This window comes from Salvelinus alpinus, chromosome 13, assembly GCF_045679555.1.
Source record: "Salvelinus alpinus chromosome 13, SLU_Salpinus.1, whole genome shotgun sequence".
NCBI lineage: Eukaryota > Metazoa > Chordata > Actinopteri > Salmoniformes > Salmonidae > Salvelinus > Salvelinus alpinus.
In genome coordinates this window covers 32,185,129-32,207,623 of record NC_092098.1, presented here as the reverse complement: position 1 = coordinate 32,207,623, position 22,495 = coordinate 32,185,129, and the positions used below count along the sequence as shown (strand labels likewise).

At 43.2% G+C, this 22,495-nt stretch overlaps 1 protein-coding gene across 11 annotated transcripts in view; it reads left to right on the top strand.

Moving 5' to 3' along the window:
• LOC139537568 (neural cell adhesion molecule 1-like) overlaps window positions 1-22,495 on the top strand; it is a 325,232-nt gene that overhangs the window by 249,551 nt on the left and 53,186 nt on the right. For 6 of the 11 annotated variants that reach the window (XM_071339021.1, XM_071339025.1, XM_071339023.1 and 3 more), the window contains 5 exons: window positions 5,761-5,921; window positions 6,616-6,758; window positions 13,523-13,552; window positions 18,357-18,507; window positions 20,620-20,804. In XM_071339021.1, the coding sequence (XP_071195122.1) occupies window positions 5,761-5,921; window positions 6,616-6,758; window positions 13,523-13,552; window positions 18,357-18,507; window positions 20,620-20,804 (670 nt within the window). The remainder of the gene's footprint in view (window positions 1-5,760; window positions 5,922-6,615; window positions 6,759-13,522; window positions 13,553-18,356; window positions 18,508-20,619; window positions 20,805-22,495) is intronic. The other 5 variants (XM_071339022.1, XM_071339024.1, XM_071339032.1 and 2 more) reach the window with 1 other exon arrangement.

Below are 22,495 nucleotides of genomic sequence, written 5' to 3'. Positions count from 1 at the left end.
CGCTTACCTTTAAAGATCTTCCTCTGGTGGCAATGCCAAGTGTCCTAACTACACAGTGAATGTTTGTTTTGTTTGATAAAATCCATTTTTATAGCCTAACACAAAACATTTGTAAACCGCTTGCGTCGTGATTTCCGACTCATTCAACTTTGCACGAAACATTCGTTGGGAATTACACACACTAAACAAACGTTTATCCAGTCATGGTTGATTTCATTGCAATCCTCTGGTTGTTGCTAACACAACCATACTTGATGGTTCTTTTCCCGGAACGTATTGACCGAAACAAATCGATTTGAAGACACCAATCAATGACCTCATTGCGCACCAATGGTAGGACCGGTCTATCGTTGATTGACTGTATTTTGGCTCAATGACCACTGATCATCTTGAAATCTAGCTTGGAAGATAGCCAATGAGCTGAGGTAAATGGCAATATGTAATGGTTATACGTTCGAAGACCAGCCTTTGTCGTAAACTCTGGCGTAAAAGAGGTTCATTCGCCATTGCAAATCCTACTTGACGGAGCCACGAGTGTTACGCATAGCAGTACATAGTCAATAGCATTTTCAGCAAGTTTATATATTTAAATTATGGCGAATAAATCAGGAAAAGCTAAAACAAAGTCTAGGTATACAGATTTAACCAAAATTATAGAGGAAATTGATAGAGAAAGCGAGACCAAGTTGCTTCAGGAAGATGAATCTTTCAGCGAAGCTAGTTTTGACTCCCAGGCGGAAGACATGTTTCTGCACGGAGAGGATGCCATGCTTGACTGGTAAGTTCTAATGCTAATGTTGTTGTTTGAAATTAATAATATTATTTTATTTGCATTATATCATCAGTAATGAAATGTGTAATAAAATGTGTAAAGTACGCATTGGCTATAGTGTGTGTGTGTGTGTGTTATATATTTTTTACATTTATTTTACATAAACATGGAATGGAACAGCACTTCACCATAGTGATTATGTTCCCTGTACTCTATATAATACATATATGTTTATTTACGTGTTGATATAGGACTCATACGTGAAAGTATTGTTACTGATTTTTTAAATCTTTCACAGTGGCAGTGATTCTGATTATGAGCCGCCAATGTCTAGGTGTCCATCTCCCTCTGAAGCTGGTTCATCTAGCCGGACCCCTGCTGTCTCCGGCTCCACACCTACCCGGCCATCTAGAGGTGTGAAGTCAGTGACAAAGCGGAGGTGGGGAAGAGAGAAACCTGCAGACAGAGGACCAGAGGGTTGTTGGCACTCTGTGTTAGAAGATGATGTGGAACCAAATCCACCAGTTTTTAGACCCAAAAGGCAGCCAGGACCTCAACTAGACATGACTGCAAAGTACAGCCCCCTTCAACTTTTTCAACTGTTTTTCACCTTGTCAGTTGTTGATTCCCTGGTGTCGAACACCAATAAGTACGGGGCTAAGAAGCAGGCAGGAAAGAAAGAGGCATGGAAGCCCATTTCCATGTCAGACCTTTTCTGCTACCTTTCAATGGTCATTTACATGGGGCTGGTGAAGTTGAAAACTCTAAGGGACTACTGGAAAACGTCAGCTCTCTATCAACTGCCTTTCCCCATGACTGTCGTGTCTTGTAAAAGGTTTCTGACTATCTCACAAGGCGCTGCACATCAGTGACCCAGAAGTTGATGGGGAGAATGACAAGAAGAGAGGCACACCAAGGTTTGATAGGCTCTGCAAAATCAAACCTCTCTACCCCAACATCATTGAGGCCTGCAAGACATATTTTCAGCCTGCCCATAACCTGTCCATCGATGAGAGGATGGTAGCCTCAAAGGCCAGAATCAGCCTCAAACAATACATGCGTAACAAACCAACCAAATGGAGTTACAAACTGTTTGTTTTGGCTGATTCTGTGTGTGCCTACACTTGCAATTTTTTTGTTTATGAGGGGAAAACAGTTTTGCTACTGGTAATGGACTGAGTTATGATTCCGTTATGGAGTTATTGGATTTTCAACTGCTGGGGAAGGGCTACAAACTGTTTGTGGACAACTTCTACACAAGCCCTACCCTGTTTACAGAGCTGAGGAAGCGGGATGTGTGGGCTTGTGGCACCATTCGGACCAACAGAGTGGGCTTTCCAAAAACAAAGGTGAACGACATGCCTAAGCGGGCTGAGCAGGGTACCATGCGATGGATCCGTGAAGATGGCCTGCTGTTTGTGAGGTGGATGGATACCAGAGAGGTGGTCATGTGCACAACTATCCACAAGTCCTTCAGTGGCGATCACGTTGTCAGGCGTGTAAAGGACGGTAGCGGGGCATGGACCACAAAAGATGTCCCCATTCCAGCTGCTGTAAAGGACTACAACAAGGGCATGGGAGGTGTGGACCTGTCAGACGCACTGATAGGATACTACAATTTTGTCCACAAGACCATGAAATGGTACAAGACATGTTTCTATCATTTCATTGACATTGCTGTGGTGAATGCCTTCATCCTCCAGAAGGAAATGGCCAAGAGCTGTGGACAGCCCCCCATCTCACAGCTAGCCTTCAGGGAGCTGCTCATCCAGGAGCTTGCTAGCTACAGCAAGTCCACTGCAGCACCTTCTGTCCCCTCTACCTCTGTCCCTTCTGCTCCAACCAGTGGTGTTCACCTGCCCAGATTCATCTCTGCAGGCATGAATGTGCCTCAGGGCAAAAAGGGCACAGTAGGGAGACGTCGTTGTGCCCTTTGTCACAGGAAATGCCCCATCACCTGCACCACCTGTTCAGTAACCCTCTGCTTTACAGCAGAAAGAGACTGCTATGGGCCATGGCACCAGCAGCACAATATTGTGTAGAGGACTGAGGGTCTTCACAATATTGTAAATAGAAAATGTGTAAATAGTTACCCTTGTTATTTTTTATTATTAATATTTATGTATTTTTTAAAATATTTTTATATATATTTTTTGGGGGGGGTGTTTTAGAATAGCATTTATGTATTTTGTATATAGTTCTTTCCTTCTAAATGTATCACTGTACCAATTCGGCCACTTGGGTACATTTGTGTGGGACACCTGGGTGACTTCATGCTCAATGTCATGTAGCTTGCTCATTTTTTAAGTTATCTGTCTAAAACTTTGCTCTGCTATAGTTGCCATCTTATGTTCTTCATTTAAATCATCCCCAGCATCCTATCTGTATGTTTGGCTGTTCTTGTTCATTTGAAAGATGATCAAGCAACATTAAAAAACAGAAAATGTATGTTTATTTCCTTGTATTTTCTTCTACCAGATCTATAGTGTTATATTCTCCTACATTCAATTCACATTTCCACGAACTCCAGAGTGTTTCCTTTAAAATGATAGCAGGAATATGCATATCCTTGCTTCTGGGCCTGAGCTACAGGCAGTTAGATTAGGGTATGTCTTTAGGCGGAAATTGAGAAGAAGGGGGGCTACCCCGAAGAAGTTAAAGTGGCCAATGATTGAAGTCTGTATGTAGGCAGTAGCCTCTCTGTGTTAGTGATAGCTGTTTAACAGTCTGATGGCCTTGGGATAGAAGCTGTTTTTCAGTCTCTCGGTCCCAGCTTTGATGCACCTGTACTGACCTCGCCTTCTGGATGGTAGCGGGGTGAACAGGCAGTGGCTCGGGTGGTTGTTATCCTTGATGATCTTTTTGGCCTTCATGTGACATCGGGTGCTGTAGGTGTCATGGAGGGCAGGTAGTTTGCCCCTGGTGATGCGTGGGCGGTGCAGTTGCTGTACCAGGCAGTGATACAGCCCGACAGGATGCTCTCAATTGTACATCTGGAAAGGTTTGTGAGGGTTTTAGGTGACAAGCTAAATGTCTCCAGCCTCCTGAGGTTGAAGAGGCGCTGTTCCGCCTTCTTCACCACACTGTCTGTGTGGGTGGACCATTTCAGTTTGTACACTGCTGTTCCGTCGATGTGGATAGTGCTTCTACACCTGCATTGCTTGCTGTTTGGGGTTTTAGGCTGGGTTTCTGTACAGCACTTCGAGATATTAGCTGATGTACGAAGGGCTATATAAAATAAACTTGATTTGATAGGGGGTGCTCCCTCTGCTGTTTCCTGAAGTCCACGATCATCTCCTTTGTTTTGTTGACGTTGTTTTTCACCACTCTCCGAGTGCCCACTCTCCGAGTGCCCTCACCTCCCTGTAGGCTGTATCGTTGTTGGTAATCAAGCCCACTACTGTTGTATCATCTGCATTCTTGATGATTGAGTTGGAGGCGTGCATGGCCACACAGTCATTGGTGAGCAGGGAGTACAGGAGGGGGCTGAGCACGCACCCTTGTGGGGCCCCAGTGTTGAGGATCAGCGAAGTGGAGGTGTTGTTTGCTACCTTCACCACCTTGGGGTGGCCCGTCAGGAGGTCCAGGACCCAATTGCACAGGGCGTGGTTGAGACCCAGGGCCTCAACAGGGGGTATACAGGGGGTACAGGTACAGAGTCAATGTGCAGGGGCACAGGTTAGTCAAGTTAATTGAGGTAATATGTACATGTAGATAGAGTTAAAGTGACTAGATAATAAACAGAGAGTATGCATAGATAATAAACAGAGAGTAGCAGCAGTGTAAAGGAGGGGGGGGACAATTAAAATAGTCTGAGTAGCCATTTGATTAGCTGTTCAGGAGTATTATGGCTTGGGGGTAGAAGCTGTTAGGAAGCCTTTGAGACCTAGATTTGGCGCTCCGATACCACTTGCCATGCGGTAGCAGAGAGAACAGTCTATGACTAGGGTGGCTGGAGTCTTTGACAATTTTTAGGGCCTTCCTCTGACACCTCCTGGATGGCAGGATGTACTGGGCCGTACGCACGACCCTCTGTACTGCCTTGCGGTCGGAGGCCGAGCAGTTGCCGTACCAGGCAGTGATGCAGCGCTTTCATGAGCGTAAACAAAGTGGCTTGTATCAGCTGGTTGGGGAGCTCGAAGTTAATGTGGTTTTTTTTTGTAAACAAAAGGTAAGCATTCTCATAATAAAATAAGAAATGGGTCAACAGTATGAATTCCATTTATCTAATTCCTTGAAGATGGCCAAAGCTCTCTTGTTTGATCTATCCTCAGCATAGCTGTTGTTGACACAACTAGTATAGCGGGGGGAAAATTCTAACAGAGTTACTGTAGTGTTTCTCTAGTTTCTCTTGGAGTTTAAATGAATGAGAAGGATAGGAGGATGAGGAGACACATCCGATCAGGGCTTGGCCTCGCCGGAGGAGGAAGGAGAAAAGTGGGGTTGGGTGTCGGGAGGGGGACCAACAGCTCCCACCATTTGTAATTTATTTCATGGGCCGTTGATAGGCCTGTCATTTGGTATCCCTTGGAGAACTCTTCAGGATTTAAGCTCCTACAATCATACATATGAAGGACTGCAGTCCAAACCCAGTGTATGCACGTCTGATTTAGAGTTCAAGGAAAGCTCAGGCATGTCGTGGTTCAAAGAGCGCTCATTCAAGGATGCCGAAAGAATTCCTTAACTTGACATCATATCACCATCCTATGGATGTAGTCCCTTTGTAAAACAGCCATGATATAGTTACGGTGCAGAGCCAGAGAAAGAAGTAAAAAAAGGTAGTGTACGATTTCTGACGTGGAGATCTGGTCCGACGCTTCAAAGACTTACGGTTCTGAGCCAAGCATTTTGTTTACCAACTGCTCAACTTTGAGATAAAGCCCCCAAACCGATCTTAGTCACAGACTGAAGAGGACTATTTTTAGCTTCATGTTGTGGAGACAAAAGTCTGTGATGTGAACTCTGTGTTTCTGCCTCTCCCCCCTCAGTAACAACATTGTCCTTGAATCGGACGATAAATACAGCTTGAATGACGACGGCTCGGAGCTGATAATAAAGGATCTCAAGAAAGTGGATGAAGGAGATTACACATGCATCGCCCGGAACAAGGCTGGGGAGAAGGAGGAGGAAGTCAGCTTGAATGTGTTCGGTAAGAGTAAAATGATTCCCATTAACTGCAGTAAAAGAACGTCGCGTTTTTGTGCTTTTTAAATGTTTTTCTTGGTTTTACTATAGCGATGTGCATACAAGCAATACACATAACATTAGGAACACCTTCCTAATATTGAGTTGCACCCCCTTTTGCCCTCAGAACAGCCTCAATTCGCAGTGGCATGGACTCTACAAAGTGTCAAAGGCGTTCCACAGGGATGCTGGCCCATGTTGACTCCCATGCTTCCCACAGTTGTATCAAGTTGGCTGGATGTCCTTTGAGTGGTGGACCATTCTTGATACACATGGGAAACTGTTGAGCGTGAAAAACACAGCAGCGTTATTGTTCTTGACACACTCAAATTGGTGCACCTGGCACCTACTACCATACCCCGTTCAAATTGACTTAAATCTTTTACATTGCCCATTTACCCTTTGAATGGTACACATACACAATCCATATCATAATTGTCTCAAGGCTTAAAAATCATTATTTAACCTGTCTCCTCCCCTTCAACTACACTGATTGAAGTGGACTTAACCAGTGACATCAATAAGGGCTCATAGCTTTCACCTGGATTCACCTGGTCTGTCTATGTCATGAAAAGAGCAGTTGTTCCTAATGTTTTGTACACTCAGTGTATATTCCATTGGCATCCATCAATTTATTGTATTTTTTCCTTTTTCTCTAGTGCAACCCAAGATCACCTACCTGGACAATCAGACTGCATCAGAGCTGGAGGAGCAGATCACCCTGACCTGCGAGGCCTCTGGAGACCCCACCCCCACCATCACCTGGAGCTTTGGCCGGAGGTTCTTCACAGAGGGAGAGCAGGTACTGGTGTCTGGGGACCAGGGACGGGCATGGAACCAGGGGCCCGAGCTGTGGTGGACAGGATGTGTCAATCAGAGTGCCAACTACTGCCAACTGAATATTGATATAAAAACTTAAAAGCAAGCACAGCTCCATTTCATCCATGGTATTATACCAAACGCCTTTCAAAAGTCCCGTTGAGCAAGTCCAACAGTAATAGCCAGTGGACATGTACTAGTCTGTCCTGGTGGTTTCATGCATGGTTTCTTCCTCTAAAGGAGCCTCTAAACAGGATTTACCAGGTATGATATTCAGATGGTCAGGTAATGCAACTCCATATACATGAAAAATAAAACCCTGATAGAATCGAGCAGATGCAAGTCCTGTCATCCGCTAAAAAAATCCCTGTCACTTTTTGCCCCCTTAACTTCTGATCTTATTAGGGTTCGACACTTTGATGATGCTGTTTGCATGGTCACTGTGAATCATAGATTACACTCAATTCCCCCCACCTCTTTCATCCTCTACCCAGTGTTCATTTGGAGGCATGTGTTTCAGGGCATGGTCCTATCTGACGCTCCACTAGAACGCTTTCATATCCCTTTACAACCAGCCGTTCCAAGTCATACTGTAGCTTTACTCAAACAATGAAAGAAATGCAGCAACATCAGCGATCCCTGAACCCCAGGTTCAAAACAATTTGTGCAGCTGCATCTCTCAGCATATTTCACCCAGACAAATGTAATTAGAAATTCCACATCAGTTGTTAAGCATAATTTCATGTTTTCTCATCCAAACGCAATCAAGCAATATCTATCGACAACTGCTAACAGCTCTTATCAATATTCAGCCATGGTGAGAAACGCTTTTCCCACTTTACACTCTCACTTTACACTCTCACTTTACACTCTTCCTATGCTTTGCTCTTTTTCTCTCTCTCTATCTCTCTTACTAGGATAGAGGCTTATCAAATTCCCCTGTAATTACTTTAGTATCTTTGCACCTCTGCAGTTCCGCTTTGTGTTGCTAACAGCATTCTTACTAATTATTAGCACTTCGGAAAGGGGCATATGTGTGCATTGGAATGATTGGAGCAGAAAGCATTTTATAAAGGAAAAAAATAGGTTTTATACATGGACTCAGAGTCAAGTTTTATTTTTTATATATTTTATTTTATCCACTCACTCAATCCCTAGTTCAGTGTGTCCCGTTTAGTATAGTTTGTACCTTGTTTCTTTACTTTAAAAACGTGGACGTTTACATAGGCACCCGATGCATTTGACAAGTCATGGTATTTCTAAAACAATTTGTGACTAAGACTATGCTTTATCTTAAGGACACGGAGCAGCATTAGCATTTTCTTCAAAGGGCAGATTTGATTCCAGATTGTGCGTGTGTATCTACATGCGGTTATGCATCTCTGTCACCGCCAGCATTATGCTCCTGTTCTCCTTTTAGGAGAACAGGAGCTCTCAGCAGAATGATATGATATATTACACACCATCTACTGTATATATGAATAGCTCACCTCTGTGTATATTCCTATCGTGCAAGGATGTCAGATTCAAAGGCATTATCGCTGTTCTGCATTTAGAGTAAAGGCAAAGAACCTAATTTCAAGCCTATTTTCGTGCTCTTATTGCTGCATTCTGATGGTGTAGTCGGCTTTTCTAAACCCATCTTTTAGTGTTCGATTCTGATTGTGAGTTGTGTAAGAAAAGTCTGCTGGATTAGTCAGTTGAGAGAGATAATGTTTCCTTCTAGTTCAAGTGCTGTTTAAACATTATAAGCACTTTATAATTACCTTTTCATTTATAAGCGACCTGTTTTATTCACTACACCGTATGTCAGTAATTATCCCTGGAATAAAACTTTCAAAACTAGCTCTCTGCTTCTTGTACAGAATCTCAAAGCATGTTTCTCCACAGAGAATCTTACTGTTTATGGTGTTTTTACACCGTAAGATATGAGTCTGAGGGGTAAAGTTTCCAAAGTACTTCAAAAGTGCATGAATAATTCTCTGTGAGACAACAATGTGGTGCGTTGCTTTACATCAGAAAGTGCAAAGAGAATATTTGATTCACATTTGCTATTGGAATAAACAAGATCTTTGGTGATGTATATAGTCATATATACAGAGCCTTTGGAAAGTATTCAGACCCCTTGACTTTTCCCACTTTGTTACGTTACAGCCTTATTTTAAAATTGATTGAATTAAACAATTTCCTCCACAATCTACACACAATACCACATAATGACAAAGCGAAAACCTTATTTAGATACACTACCGTTCAAAAGTTTGGGGTCACTTAGAAATGTCCTTGTTTTTGAAAGAAAAGCAAATTTTTGTACATTAAAATAACATCAAATTGATCAGAAATACAGTGTAGACATTGTTAATGTTGTAAATGACTATTGTAGTTGGAAACGGCAGATTTTTTATGGAATATCTACATAGGCGTACCGAGGCCCATTATCAGCAACCATCACTCCTGTGTTCCAATGGCAGGTTGTGTTAGCTAATCCAAGTTTATCATTTGAAAAGGCTAATTGATCTTTAGAAAACCCTTTTGCAATTATGTTAGCACAGCTGAAAACTGCTGTCCTGATTGAAGTAGTAATAAAACTGTCCTTCTTTAGACTAGTTGAGTATCTGGAGCATCAGCATTTGTGGGTTCGATTACAGGTTCAAAATGACCAGAAACAAATAACTTTCTTCTGAAACTCAACAGTCTATTCTTGTTCTGAGAAATTAAGGCTATACCATGCGAGAAATTGCCCAGAAACTGAAGATCTCGTACAACGTTGTGTACTACTCCCTTCACAGAACAGCACAAACTGGCCCTAACCAGAATAGAAAGAGGAATGGGAGGCCCCGGTGCACAACTGAGCAAGAGGACAAGTACATTAGAGTGTCTAGTTTGAGAAACAAACGCCTCACAAGTCCTCAACTGGCAGCTTCATTAAATAGTACCCGCAAAACACCAGTCTCAACGTCGACTGTAAAGAGGCGACTCCGGGATGCTGGCCTTCTGCAGCAGAGGTAACTCTTTGTCTTCCTTTGCAGTGGCGGTCCTCATGAGAGCCAGTTTCATCATAGCGCTTGATGGTTTTTGCACTGCACTTGAAGAAAATGTCAAAGTTATTGAAATTTTCCCCATTGACTGACCTTCATGTCTTAAAGTAATGATGGACTGTCGTTTCCCTTTACTTATTTGAGCTGGTCTTGCCATAATATGGACTTGGTATTTTACCAAATAGGTTTATCTTCTGTATACCACCCCTACCTTGTCACAATACAACTGATTGGCTCAAATGCATTAAGAAGGAAAGAAATTCCACAAATTAATTTTAAACAAGGCACACCAGTTAATTGAAATGCATTCCAGGTGACTACCTCATGAAGCTGGTTGAGAGAATGCCAAGAGTGTGCAAAACTATCATCAAGGCAAAGGGTGGCTACTTTGAAGATTCTCAAATCTAAAATATATTTTGATTTGTTTAACACTTTTTTGCTTACTACATTATTCCATATGTGTTATTTCATAGTGTTGATGTCTTCACTGTTATTCTACAATGTAGACAATAGTAAAAATAACAACAAACCCTGGAATGAGTAGGTGTGTCCAAACTTTTGACTGGGACTGTATATTCACAATACCTAGTATAATGTGGCATCAACTACTAATATTTTAAGTTGCCAGGCCCTGAATATACAGTACCTTAACACACTTAGTCGCCTCTCTTGTGTGTAGTCTCAGGGAGACGAAGTTATCTCAGCATTCTACATCTGGGTCACGCTGCCCTACTTTGGTTTAGATGGACAATCCAACCATTTTAAAGTAGATGACAAGAGAGCGTGCTGAAAGAGGCCCTGTGAACAACAAGAACAAAAGTTGAAACCAAAAGCGACTAGAGGAGGAAGGAAGAGAGTGTTACATTTAAAATAAAATGTTTTCAGGGAGACCGTTATTTTATTGGTGGTGGTAGTGTGAGAAGTGGCTTGAACAGAGATGGTTTTGAGATTTTGGCCTGTCATGAAAGACGCCCTGCATCCTCTTCAGTGGGATGGACTGTCTGCAGGAAACGTACATTAGATGCTAAATTTCTAATTGACCCCTAGCCCTATAGCCCCTGCAGACACTCACTTTCTCCCTTCCACTCTTATAGCTCTGTTGTGGTTTGTGTTGTTTCCACACCTCTCTTATCACCAGTATATGCTCCATGTTTTAAGAAGTCTTCTCAGAACTGGACACCTATTAAAACATGGTTCCCAAACCATTATGAAAGAAGCTAACAATTGTAGAGGAAATGAACAAGCGTCACTCAAAACACCAACCACTGCTGTTAATCTTCAATTACCTTTATGGTGGCTCGCTACCTGAGATGTTGCTTTAAACACACGACTGATACTCTATTCAATCCACAGGACCATAGGTTAATGCATATGCATGCAGTATGACATTCACAAGCCCATAGAGTTCATCAAGCCATTGCTATTCCAACAAACACAGAATAGATAGCAAATGTCCAACTTAGCATTTATCCTCAGTTGACCTGGGACTAGTGGTTGCCAGGCTCAAATAACATTCTTGAAGCTTTCTTATGCTGATGGCTCTCTTGGCTTCTTTGACAGCGCTGGTAGCTGGAAGCTTAGACGTTTAAAGAGGATGTGTGAATGTCTTGCAGCATTTCCTTCACTAAAAAGTAATGCTTGACTCCATAATAAGTAGCCGGGTAATGCTTTATAACGGGCTGGCTGTGCAGGAGGCACATCATGATGAAGTTTACTCTAGACTCTGATCTTTGGTCAGTTTTGTATTTTCCCCATGAATGTTTACGTTTAGTATTAGGGGAGGGGAAGGGAAGCTGATCCTAGATCTGTATCTAGGGGAAACTTCACCCCAGAGCCATCAAGATGATGTGGAGGAAGGTGTCAAAACACCTCCCAGCTCACACTCCCCTCAATGACCATGCAGGAGGAAATTGATAACTGGAAGTCAGAAGGCAACACAACCATCCCTTGCTTGAGATCACGGGAGATGCTCCACCATGCTATATTTATCACATATGATTTGACCAGATTTTGAATACATTTTGTAATAATAATAGAACTGACTATTAACGTTTTATTTTCACTTGATTGATATTCTAGATTGTACTGTCGTATCTGGACCATCTTCCCTTAAAGGAAGTCACTTTAATTAAGAATCCCAAGCCACTTACAATTCCCAATGTCATATATCAGTGGCAATCAATGGAACCAGTCCAAGTCAACAGTGCATACATGACAGTCTTGTCTAAAACTTATAACACCGTCCTCCACTAACACGAACGATCCACCTGGATAACATTGCTTCGTCACTGCTCACTAACCCCAGTGTCTATCTCCTCCCTTTCACTCTGTATCTGTCTGCCTCTTTTTTCTGGGTGTCACCGAGGATTTTATTTACCGCCCTTTGTAATGGGAAAAACCTGCTGTTCCTGTGATAAAAGCTGTCAAAGATTCCATTGGTTCTTTGTCATTCCGTCATCTGTCATTGAACCAGTTCCTTCCTAGCTCTCTCCATCTTCCATTCATGTCCCTTTTGATTTATCAGAGTTGTGGATCAAATCTATGAGATTGCGCATGCATATTCATCATGACACGTTCCACCAAAGAATTCATCTATTGATTCCTAATGTATCTCAAACTAAAACGGACTGCATGAAAACCACCTGGCAAGAAATAATGTTTTTGTACAATCTTTCAATACAGCAAACATCAGGGGTTGTATAACAAATTATTTTTGGAAGAAAAGTTAACATAAGGGGTTCTTTAAATATGTGACGTTAATTAGTATTAATGTTAAAACCTAAAGGTAATAATCAAGAAAGAACAGCCTTGTCAGAATGCTGTTGGTTTGACACCTTTCGTCACGGAATATCACAAATTCCCTATTCCAGCCTTGAAACTGCGCATCCAGTGTGTGTCCTTTGGTTGTTGATGATGATGCTGTTGTTTTTGTTATTGCTTGTGATGAGATAATAACATGGAAAACTAAAAATGACTTGTTAAAGTAATAAAAGTCAAATTGTTTGAGGGCAATTTTAAAACAAAATATAGATAAGTCATCAGTGGAGGTGAGGGCTTATTCAGCTAAAATAAATGTTTAAATGGCCATGTCCGAATACCTAGACTTGCATTCTAAATTGAAGGCATTTTGAGTGTGAAAAAATATATTGTTTTATAGAATGTTATGCATGCTTTAAATGGCTTTTCAGCTTTCATTTAGTATAATTTCGATGCATACTTTTGAGGTAGAGAATTATCTTTTCATACCCACAACTGTACCAGACACGCAGTACCAAAATGAATGAATGGCGGGAAAACAACACAGTTGTGCATTAGATGGCGCCACCTCAGTTTGGGTGAGTCTAGTATGTTGATATTTGTTGCTTACTGCATACAATTGTACTAAACAGTACATTCTAAATAGCATGTAAAATAATTAGTACAGAGTGTGTAGTTTTAGTAAGTCATAGGCAAGACAGATTTCGGACACGGCCATGTTTGAGTAACGCTTCTTTAACATGTATTTTCTCATTAAACCCCATGCATCTTTGTTTTGAACATGAGCTAATTTCACTGGACTACTACAGGTAAAATACAGCCTGTATCAGCAGCAACTAACATGTGCATTTCAATGCAATGCATGTCTTGAGCTTTGTGTATGAGGGTTAATTTTTAAAGGCTTTTCCCCCGCTGTTTTGTGTGTTGTTCCCTGTGTGTTTGTCCTCTCCAGGCTTCTTGGACTCGGCCTGAGATGTTCGAGGTATGGCTACTGAACACGTAGCCAGAATCCAGATCCAGTGCTTCACACTGCATCTAGATAAACCCTGTTCACTGCAGAGCATCAGTGTTGGCTTTTTTGGCTTTTCTCAAACTCTCCAAAATCTACCACAAATACGATTCCAGACTAATGAAGTCGAATTCGGGAGTATAAAATGAGACGCTTCCTTTTGAACGTCCATTTTTCATTAGATGTTCTGATTGCTAATTTGCAACTTGCCCTCAAGTTCAGTCCCTCCTCATTTTGCATTCATTCCTCTCATATCGTTGATTTCATAACCACTTATTAGGAAGGTGTCGACAGTTCCCCCAAAGCCACAGACGCTCCAGGTCTACTTCCTTGAAGCTGTTTTCATTCCCATTCATGGTGTGATAACTGTCAGGCTCGTCCCAATGACTGCGAGTCCTGTTTAGGGACTGGGGCTAGCCAGGCAACATTGAAAAACCTCCATTAGCCATCACTCTCTGCTCTGCCGTGGACCAAGTCAAGCCAATCTAGCTGAGCCTTTTGAAAACACTAACCAGCCATGGTGTAGACTGCACAAGAAAACCCTAAAATAGAGATGCACCTTAATATTGTCTACTCCGCTGCTTGTTAGAAAGAAAGAAAAATAAATAATATAAGAAAAATTCAAGAAATGCTTATGCATTTGTGGTAAATATGCGAGGCATTTACTCAACAATCTCAATGTCTCTGTCACATTAGGCATAACTGTTGATTTTGTTTGGTTCAGCGTATGAATATTCATCAACATGTGTGCTGTGTTTATAATGAATGATTCAGTGACATATGGATGGTGTGGATTGGGGAAAATAAGTTTCCCAGAGTTTTAACTACAGATGAAAACTCCCAGTTATCATCTTGCAAGCCGTTATTAATGAATCCCACTGCATGTACAAAAAAAAAATACTCTGAAGTTCCATTCATTGGAAAACATAGCTTCTTGAATCTATACATTTTCATTATTAATTCAGGTCTCAGTTGATCTTTACTCTGGCATCCAACCATGATTTCACATCAGAAAACCCAATCGTCAGTTTTTAGGTTTTGAGTATCAGTTCAGGAAGATGGACTTGTGCCATGTAGCCTAGATAATCGCCCACAGCCATACTGTATCTTCATAACTGAGATGTTGATAATTCAGAATTCAAATAATTTGATACACTATATATACAAAAGTAGGTGGACACCCCTTCAAATGTGTGGATTCGGCTATTTCAGCTGCACCTGTTGCTGACAGATGTATAAAATCAAGCATACAGCCATGCAATCTCCATAGACAAACATTGGCAGTAGAATGGCCCGTACTGAAGAACTCAGTGAATTTCAACGTGGAACCATCATCGGATGCCACCTTTCCAACAAGTCAGTTCGTCAAATGTCTGCCCTGCTAGAGCTGCCCCGGTCAACTGTAAGTGCTATTATTGTGAAGTGGAAATGTCTACGAGCAACAGCGGCACAGCCGCAAAGTGGTAGGCCCCACGAGCTCACAGAACGGGACTACCGAGTGCTGAAGCGCGTAGCGTGTAAAAAATCATCTGTCCTCGGTTGCAACACTCACTCCCGAGTTCCAAACTCCCTCTGGAAGTAATGTCAACACAAGACCTGTTTGTCAGGAGCTTCATGAAATGGGTGTCAATGGCCGAGCAGCCGCACGCACACAAGCCTGAGATCACCATGCGGAATGCCAAGCGTCGGCTGGAGTGGAGTAAAGCTCGCCACCATTGGACTCTGGAGCAGTGGAAACGCATTCTCTGGAGTGATGAATCACACTTCACCATCTGACAGTCCAACGGACAAATCTGGTTTTGGCGTATGCCAGGAGAACGCTACCTGCTGCAATGCATAGTGCCAACTGTAAAGTTTGGTGGAGGAGGAATAATGGTCTGGGGCTGTTTTTGATGGTTCGGGCTAGGCCCCTAAGTTCCAGTGAAGGGAAATCTTAACGCTCCAGCATACAATGACATTCTAGACGATTATGTGCTTCCAACTTTGTGGCAACAGTTTGGGGTAGGGTCTTTTCCTGTTTCAGCATGACAATGCCCCCATGCACAAAGCGAAGTCCATACAGAAATGGTTTGTCGAAGATTTTGACTCGCCTGCACAGAGCCCTGACCTCAACCCCCTCGAACACCTTTGAGATGATTTGGAACGCCTACTGCGAGCCAGGCCTAATCGCCCAACATCAGTGCCCAACCTCACTAATGCTGAATGGAAGCAAGTCCCCTCAGAAATGTTAGTGGAAAGCCTTCCCAGAAGAGTGGAGGCCGTTATAGCTGCAAAGGGGGGACAAACTCCATATTAATGCCCAAGATTTTGGAATGAGATTTTAGATGAGCAGGTGTCCACATACTTTTGGTTATGTAGTGTATTTTGGCCCTCCCATCTTAGCTAATTTTAGCGTAGCTTCAGTAGATAACTAGTGTTGCTAAATCCTTCTTTTCAGATGCCCAGTAGTGTTCCACCTGTCTTAGTCCCTGGTATTATAGATGCATAGTTTGTAGGAAAAGCAGTTTGCATTCCACATAATGTTATACCATGTCTTTGCTTTTGATATTTCGAATAAGCTGCTCTGATCTTTTCACTATTGTTTGAGTCAACATTTGCCTTGTGTACGATTGTAGTGTCAATTACTGACATGGGTAGAGGATTTATCCATGCTTTCCTGGGTTCACCCTCAATACGACGGGTCAGTTGGTCAGTTTAGCAAAACCCCACTGTAAGTGTGTCACGGCGTCCATAGCACACTCTAGTCTGGCCTCCTTCAGACGACACCTTTTGAGAGAGAATCGAGACATCCGTCCCCAGCAGGCACGACCGTTTCTGAAGGCTCGGACATCGAGCTGGGTTTTTCACTCTTGTTCCTGGGCTCAGCCAGCCATCCTATTTTCCTTGAACTTTTATTAGAATGAGAAAAGGGGTTGGCAGAATGATGCTTCTGCGCTTTTTATTAGAGGAGATAAGAGCCACAGACACAGAATTGTATTATGGGACCACGCTGCAAAGCCTCCCTTTTGCAAAGCTCCCTCACTCTCTCTCTCCTGTTTCTCTTGATATGTGACAACACAAGAAGATCTACACGAGGGGAAGGTGTGACATGAATCGTGCCTCAGCTTTGCTAGCGTGCGACCGACCCTCACAATATAAAGCAATGTGCACACTGCATATATATTACATTTCCTCCCCCGCCTCGGAACACATGTAATGAGAAAGGCCCTGCATGTGTAGCTTACCGCCAATTACTTGGCGAGGAAGCTGCTATGTAGACAGCCCTGCATACTAACAGGTTATGGAGCGTGAGGCATAAACGGGATGGGATCCACGCTCCAAAAAGCCTGTCTATAATTTAAAGCACTCAATGTCTTTGGATCATGACTAAGCCATCCCACCTTAAATCGACTTACCGAATAGATTGAATTGCAAAGCCCCAAATGTGCGATACAGACCAAATCCCCTCTGGCCATTGAACAAGTCATTTGTGGACTTAAGAAGACCTCCCAAAGGGTGTTACATGATGACATACATACAGTAATAAACAAGTTCTGTCTCAGAAACATTGACCTGAAGATCATTTGCTGACTATTCTCCACAACTGAACCAATAATTATATTGATGTAGATTGATGATGTACATGTCAGTGCTATTGATTTAGTGATACTGTGAGATGCATAGACTTTCCAGATAAGTTATGATGCACCCTTTACTCATTTGTTAGGGTCACCACACCTATTTTGATACTGGCGTCCTGCTTGCCATGAAACATTTGCAAGATGGCGTGACTTAGTTTAATGCGTTTAAGTCTACTACTGACAGTACGAGCATGATGAACATCTTACATCTTTTGACAGCTTATCTAATAGGGTTTCAGCTGGCATGACTAATACATCTATTAAAATGTGTCATGGAAGAGACTTCTCAACGGTTAAAACAGGTCAATTAACTTTCATGTTTTCCATGATATCAGTGTGTGCCATTCATTAGTCAATCTTCCCATTAAATGCCATATTGAGTTTCAGTACCATTTTGATTTTGTCAATGAAATTAGCTCTTTATCATAGAATAAATGAAAACAGTTTTTGCACTTAGATGTGTTGCATTATTTATATTCAGGCTCATAAGACACAGGAGCAGATGCTTGCTCTAAAATTCCCTTAACACAAGATTAATGCTGCCCTTTGAAAAGGTTGTAGGGCACTCTTCAGATCCTCAGCCAGCTGTTTTTACAGTGCTGCACAGCCATTCTCACTACACACAGAGAAGATAACACAATAGGGATGGCCTCACGTATCAATTCTGAATCTATTATTCAAATAAAGCAAAAGCTGAAATGTGTGGAATGCTGTTTAGAAAATAGTCAAAGAGTGTTAGTACCTTAACAAATAGATGTATTTCTGCTCATTGGTGTGAAGCTGTGTGTAGCCCAAAGTAAGCTGGAAGTATAGCTGTTGGATTTTTTTTCAGACATGCTTTTAGAAAACCTGCTGCATTGATTTGCTCCATTATTGATGTGTTTGGTTTTCCCGCGACCTCCTGCAAAGCAGCCCAGATAATATCTAAAAACATCCGGTGGGTGTTTGCCATCTTTATTTGGCAGTATTTTGTTCAGGAATTGTGTAGAAAAAGACAAATCTAGGAAAATGAAATTCTGTCCAAATTCCGGCAGGTGCACAGAAAAAAATACATTTTAAAACCGAAGAAAGAAGGTTGCACCTTGAGTGGTCAAGTAATCCAAAAACATGAAATGGTCAAAGTGTTCATTGTGGTTCTTCTCTTTTCTTCCTCATAGAGTCTTGATGGGAACGTAATGGTGCGTAGTCACGCACGGGTGTCCTCTCTAACCCTGAAGTACGTCCAGTTCACCGATGCTGGCCAGTACCTCTGCACTGCCCGCAACTCCATTGGCCAGGACCAGCAGACCATGTACCTGGAAGTGCGCTGTAAGACACCTATCTGTCTCTATTAACTTTTCACATCACACCTCACATCCGTTTTCACTAATACCATTTTTTACCAGTATCTTCAAAAGTTTCCTGAATCCTCACCACCATTTGCAAATAACAATTTTTTACTTTATCGATGAGATTGTCATGGAGAGTGATAGTCCAAGAAATTCTAGCTAGATCAGAAGTTATCAAAAGACACCTACTCTTGAATTTGACACACTTTACACCAGAAGCCATGGACCCATGACCTTTGACGCTTTGATTTTTCCTTTCTGCTGTGGCAGTAGATTTTAATGGATTGTTCACAGTATCTAGAACTCTGTAAGGACAGCTTTGTAGGCTTGCCAAAGATTGAATTGAATTTTCTGGCTTACAAACGGAATATGGGCTAGTAAATTTCAATCTTAATGAGTTCCAGACGCATCAGATTACAGTCACAGCCTGCTAACGGTACATAACACAGAGCTGTGCACAGACAAGTGAGAGCCAAATCATGCTTAATCTAATTTTTGCACATTCAAACGTTCCATGAATATGGAGAAGGAAGAGAGAGAAAAAAATACAGTATGTGCCCAATAATGAACGTCTAATTGGATTAAATTCCCTTTCCCCCAAACACAGGCAATCTCCTCCGAAAACCAGATAGCATCACAATAAACAATTGATAGGATTGTGAGGACTAGCGTTTAGCCGGAGTCTGGCTAGTGGATAATCAGGTTGTTAGTTCAGTGTTGCACAGTAATTAGTGAAAATAAAAGGTGCTTTGTCTTGAGCAGAGCTCTCTCCCTCCAAGATTAAACTCAACCAGATTGTTCAATCAGGACAGTATCTACACATAGGAGGATTGAGACAATTGAGACACTCAATTCCCATTATCTGTGGTGTGCGATCTTTGTTTGTGCTACCCATGTGCTGATAGGAAAGTGTTAATGTATTTTCTGTTTGGCCTTGGCTCTTTCGGTGCACGTCAGTCTGTTTGGCATGAATATCTTATTAAAACAATGATTGTTTTAGCTCCTCTCGATAAGCAGGGTTTATTTTGAGAAATCCATTTAGCTGGGCCAGTCTAGAGTAATTGAATGGCAGGGTCGTGGGCACAGGCTTGTCACAGACTCAGAGAGTGGGTTGAGATTGCGGAAAGGGAGCAAGGCCTAATAGGGGGAGCGGGATGGAGAATCGGACGATTTAGCGATGTCCATCAATCCCAACAGCTGGGGACAGCAATGGCATAAAGTACCCAGGGTTGGAACTTGAACCAAGGCCTAGCAGTGTCATGGGAGACCTTAGTATCAGGGACATATTAGAGAGATGTACAATATTTTACACAGTTTATGTGGGGCCAGTGAATCCCAGGGTTACTTTCTTACAATATAAAACATGCTTGACTAAAACACTTGAGGGGTGTGTGCTAGATCAATAAATTGTGATAGGTCTATAGCAACTGTAGTGAATCGGTTAAATAGACTGGATAGAGTGGCAATAAGTGAAAGTGTTTTACTGACCACTGGTTGATCTATGCTTGCCATGTGACTTTAAAGGCAAAGCAAAGAAACATATACACCAACAAATAAAAAGTATTTCTTACACGGTAGCTTTACTATTCACATTGGTGCACAAATTGCATAATAAAAGAAATGTATGTATCATGTAGAGGTGACGAATGAAGATTCAGCCTCTGTCTTATCTAGCGTTATTTTTTCACTGAGTTGCTGGCTCAACACTTTTTCCTTGAATGCAACTAACCACAGCAGCTACTGTGATTGTATTTCATGGTGTAGCACAAAGTTATTATGCTCACGATATGATGTATACAGCCTTATGTCCTCATAGAAAAAACAAAAAACAGAATGTGCAACTTTTTTAATGTAAAATGTTTTTAGTATAGTGCTTAAACCTAGGTACTGTGGGAGACATTTCCAGATATAAACAATAAAAAACACCCTGAGTACTAGTAATATAGTATTCTAGTATTTATTCAGTATAGTGTTTCAGATATTTATAGACTTTATGTCTGTGGTGGACAGGTTGCTGTTGCAGTATGTTTATAAACAGAAGTCTGTGTGTTGACCTTCTGGTGATCCCCCCCCCCCCCCTGTGCCGTTGCAGATGCTCCTAAGATCCAGGGCTCAGTGACGGTCTACACCTGGGAAAGGAACGCAGCCAACATCAGCTGTGAGGTTCTGGCCCATCCGGGGGCCTCGGTGGTGTGGTTCAGAGATGGTCAGCAGCTGCCTAGCGCGAACACCACCAACGTCAAGATCTACAACACACCAGCCGTTAGCTACCTCGAGGTATGGTACAATAGGGCTAAGATGGTTTAAGTGCCTTTCTAAAGGACGTAACCTCGGTAGTTACATTCCTCCTGGGATTGACAACTACGTTTTGGGTTATACAATTTCCAGATGTTAAAACGCAAGCTCAAACTGGGTAACTCAAGCAGAACATAGAACATACTGTCTGCATCCCAAATGGCGCCCTATTCCCTATAGTGCACTACTTTTGACCCTATGGGCCCTGGTCTAAGTAGTGCACTATAATGGGATTAGGGTGCCATATGGGAAACAACCCTTGAGTCTGTTCCCAGGACCTGGGTAGACACAGTCAGCATGCATGACCTGCTGTGCTGAATCTCGGGCAGTGAGACTTCCCATTCAAAAGTGAGTTTCATGCCCCGAGTCCCCTGAACCCAGAACACTCTGTGGCACAAAGAGGCCTGTATGAGCCGCTGGTACATTTACACTAAGATGCTTGGTTAATGGTGCCACCGGAGGGTCCAACCGCCCCCACCACTTGATAATTATTGAGCAAGACGTGTGCCAGTGGTGGGGAACAAAAGGCACCGCTATCGTCTGGGGTACGTCAGATCACTGAAGGATAAAGATGTTGTTGATGTCACGATCGTCGTAAAGCATACTCGGACCAAAGCGCAGCGCGATATGTGTTCCACATGTTTATTCCATGAAACGCACAAAAACAATAAAGAACAAACTAAACGTGACGTTCTGGAGTGCTCACAGGCAACAACACAAAAACAAGATCCCACAAAACACAGTGGGGAAATGGCTGCCTAAATATGATCCCCAATCAGAGACAACGAAAAACAGCTGCCTCTGATTGGGAACCATACCAGGCCAACATAGAAATACACAACCTAGATTAGAACACCCCCCTAGTCACACCACAACCTAACCAAAATAGAGAATAACACGGCTCTCTATGGTCAGGACGTGACAGTACCCCCCTCCCAAAGGTGCGGACTCCGGCCGCAAAACCTGAATCCAACTGGGGAGGGTAGGGGGGGTGACTAATGTCGGTGGCAGCTCCGGTGCGGGTCTCTGCCCCCGCCCAGACCACGGGTCCGGCCATGGAGCTGGGTTGGACGCCGCACCCGGACTGGGCACCGGCGCCGAGGAAGGCTCCGGCCTTGGAGCGAGACTGGACGCCGTGCCTGGACTGGGTACCGGCGCCGAGGAAGGCTCCGGCCATGGAGCTGAGTTGGCCGCCGTGCCTGGACATCGGCGCAGAGGAAGGCTCTGGCCTTGGAGCTGGACTGGACGCCGTGCCCGGACTGGGCCCCGACACAGAGGAAGGCTCCGGCCTTGGAGCGAGACTGGACGCCGTGCCTGGACTGGGTACCGGCGCAGAGGAAGGCTCCTGCCATGGAGCGGGACTGGACGCCGTGCCTGGACTGGGCACCGGCGCAGGGGAAGGCTCCTGCCATGGAGCGGGACTGGACGCCGTGCCTGGACTGGGCACCGGCGCAGAAGAAAACTCTGGCCTTGGAGCTGGACTGGACGCCGTGCTTGGACTGGGCATCGGCGCAGGGGAAGGCTCCGGCCATGGAGCTGGAGGTTCCGGACCGTTGACCATCGCTGGAGGTTCCAGACCGTGGACCGTCGCTGGAGGTTCCGGACCGTTGACCGTCACTGGAGGTTCCGGACCGTGGACCGTCGCTGGAGGTTCCAGACTGTGGAACGTCGCG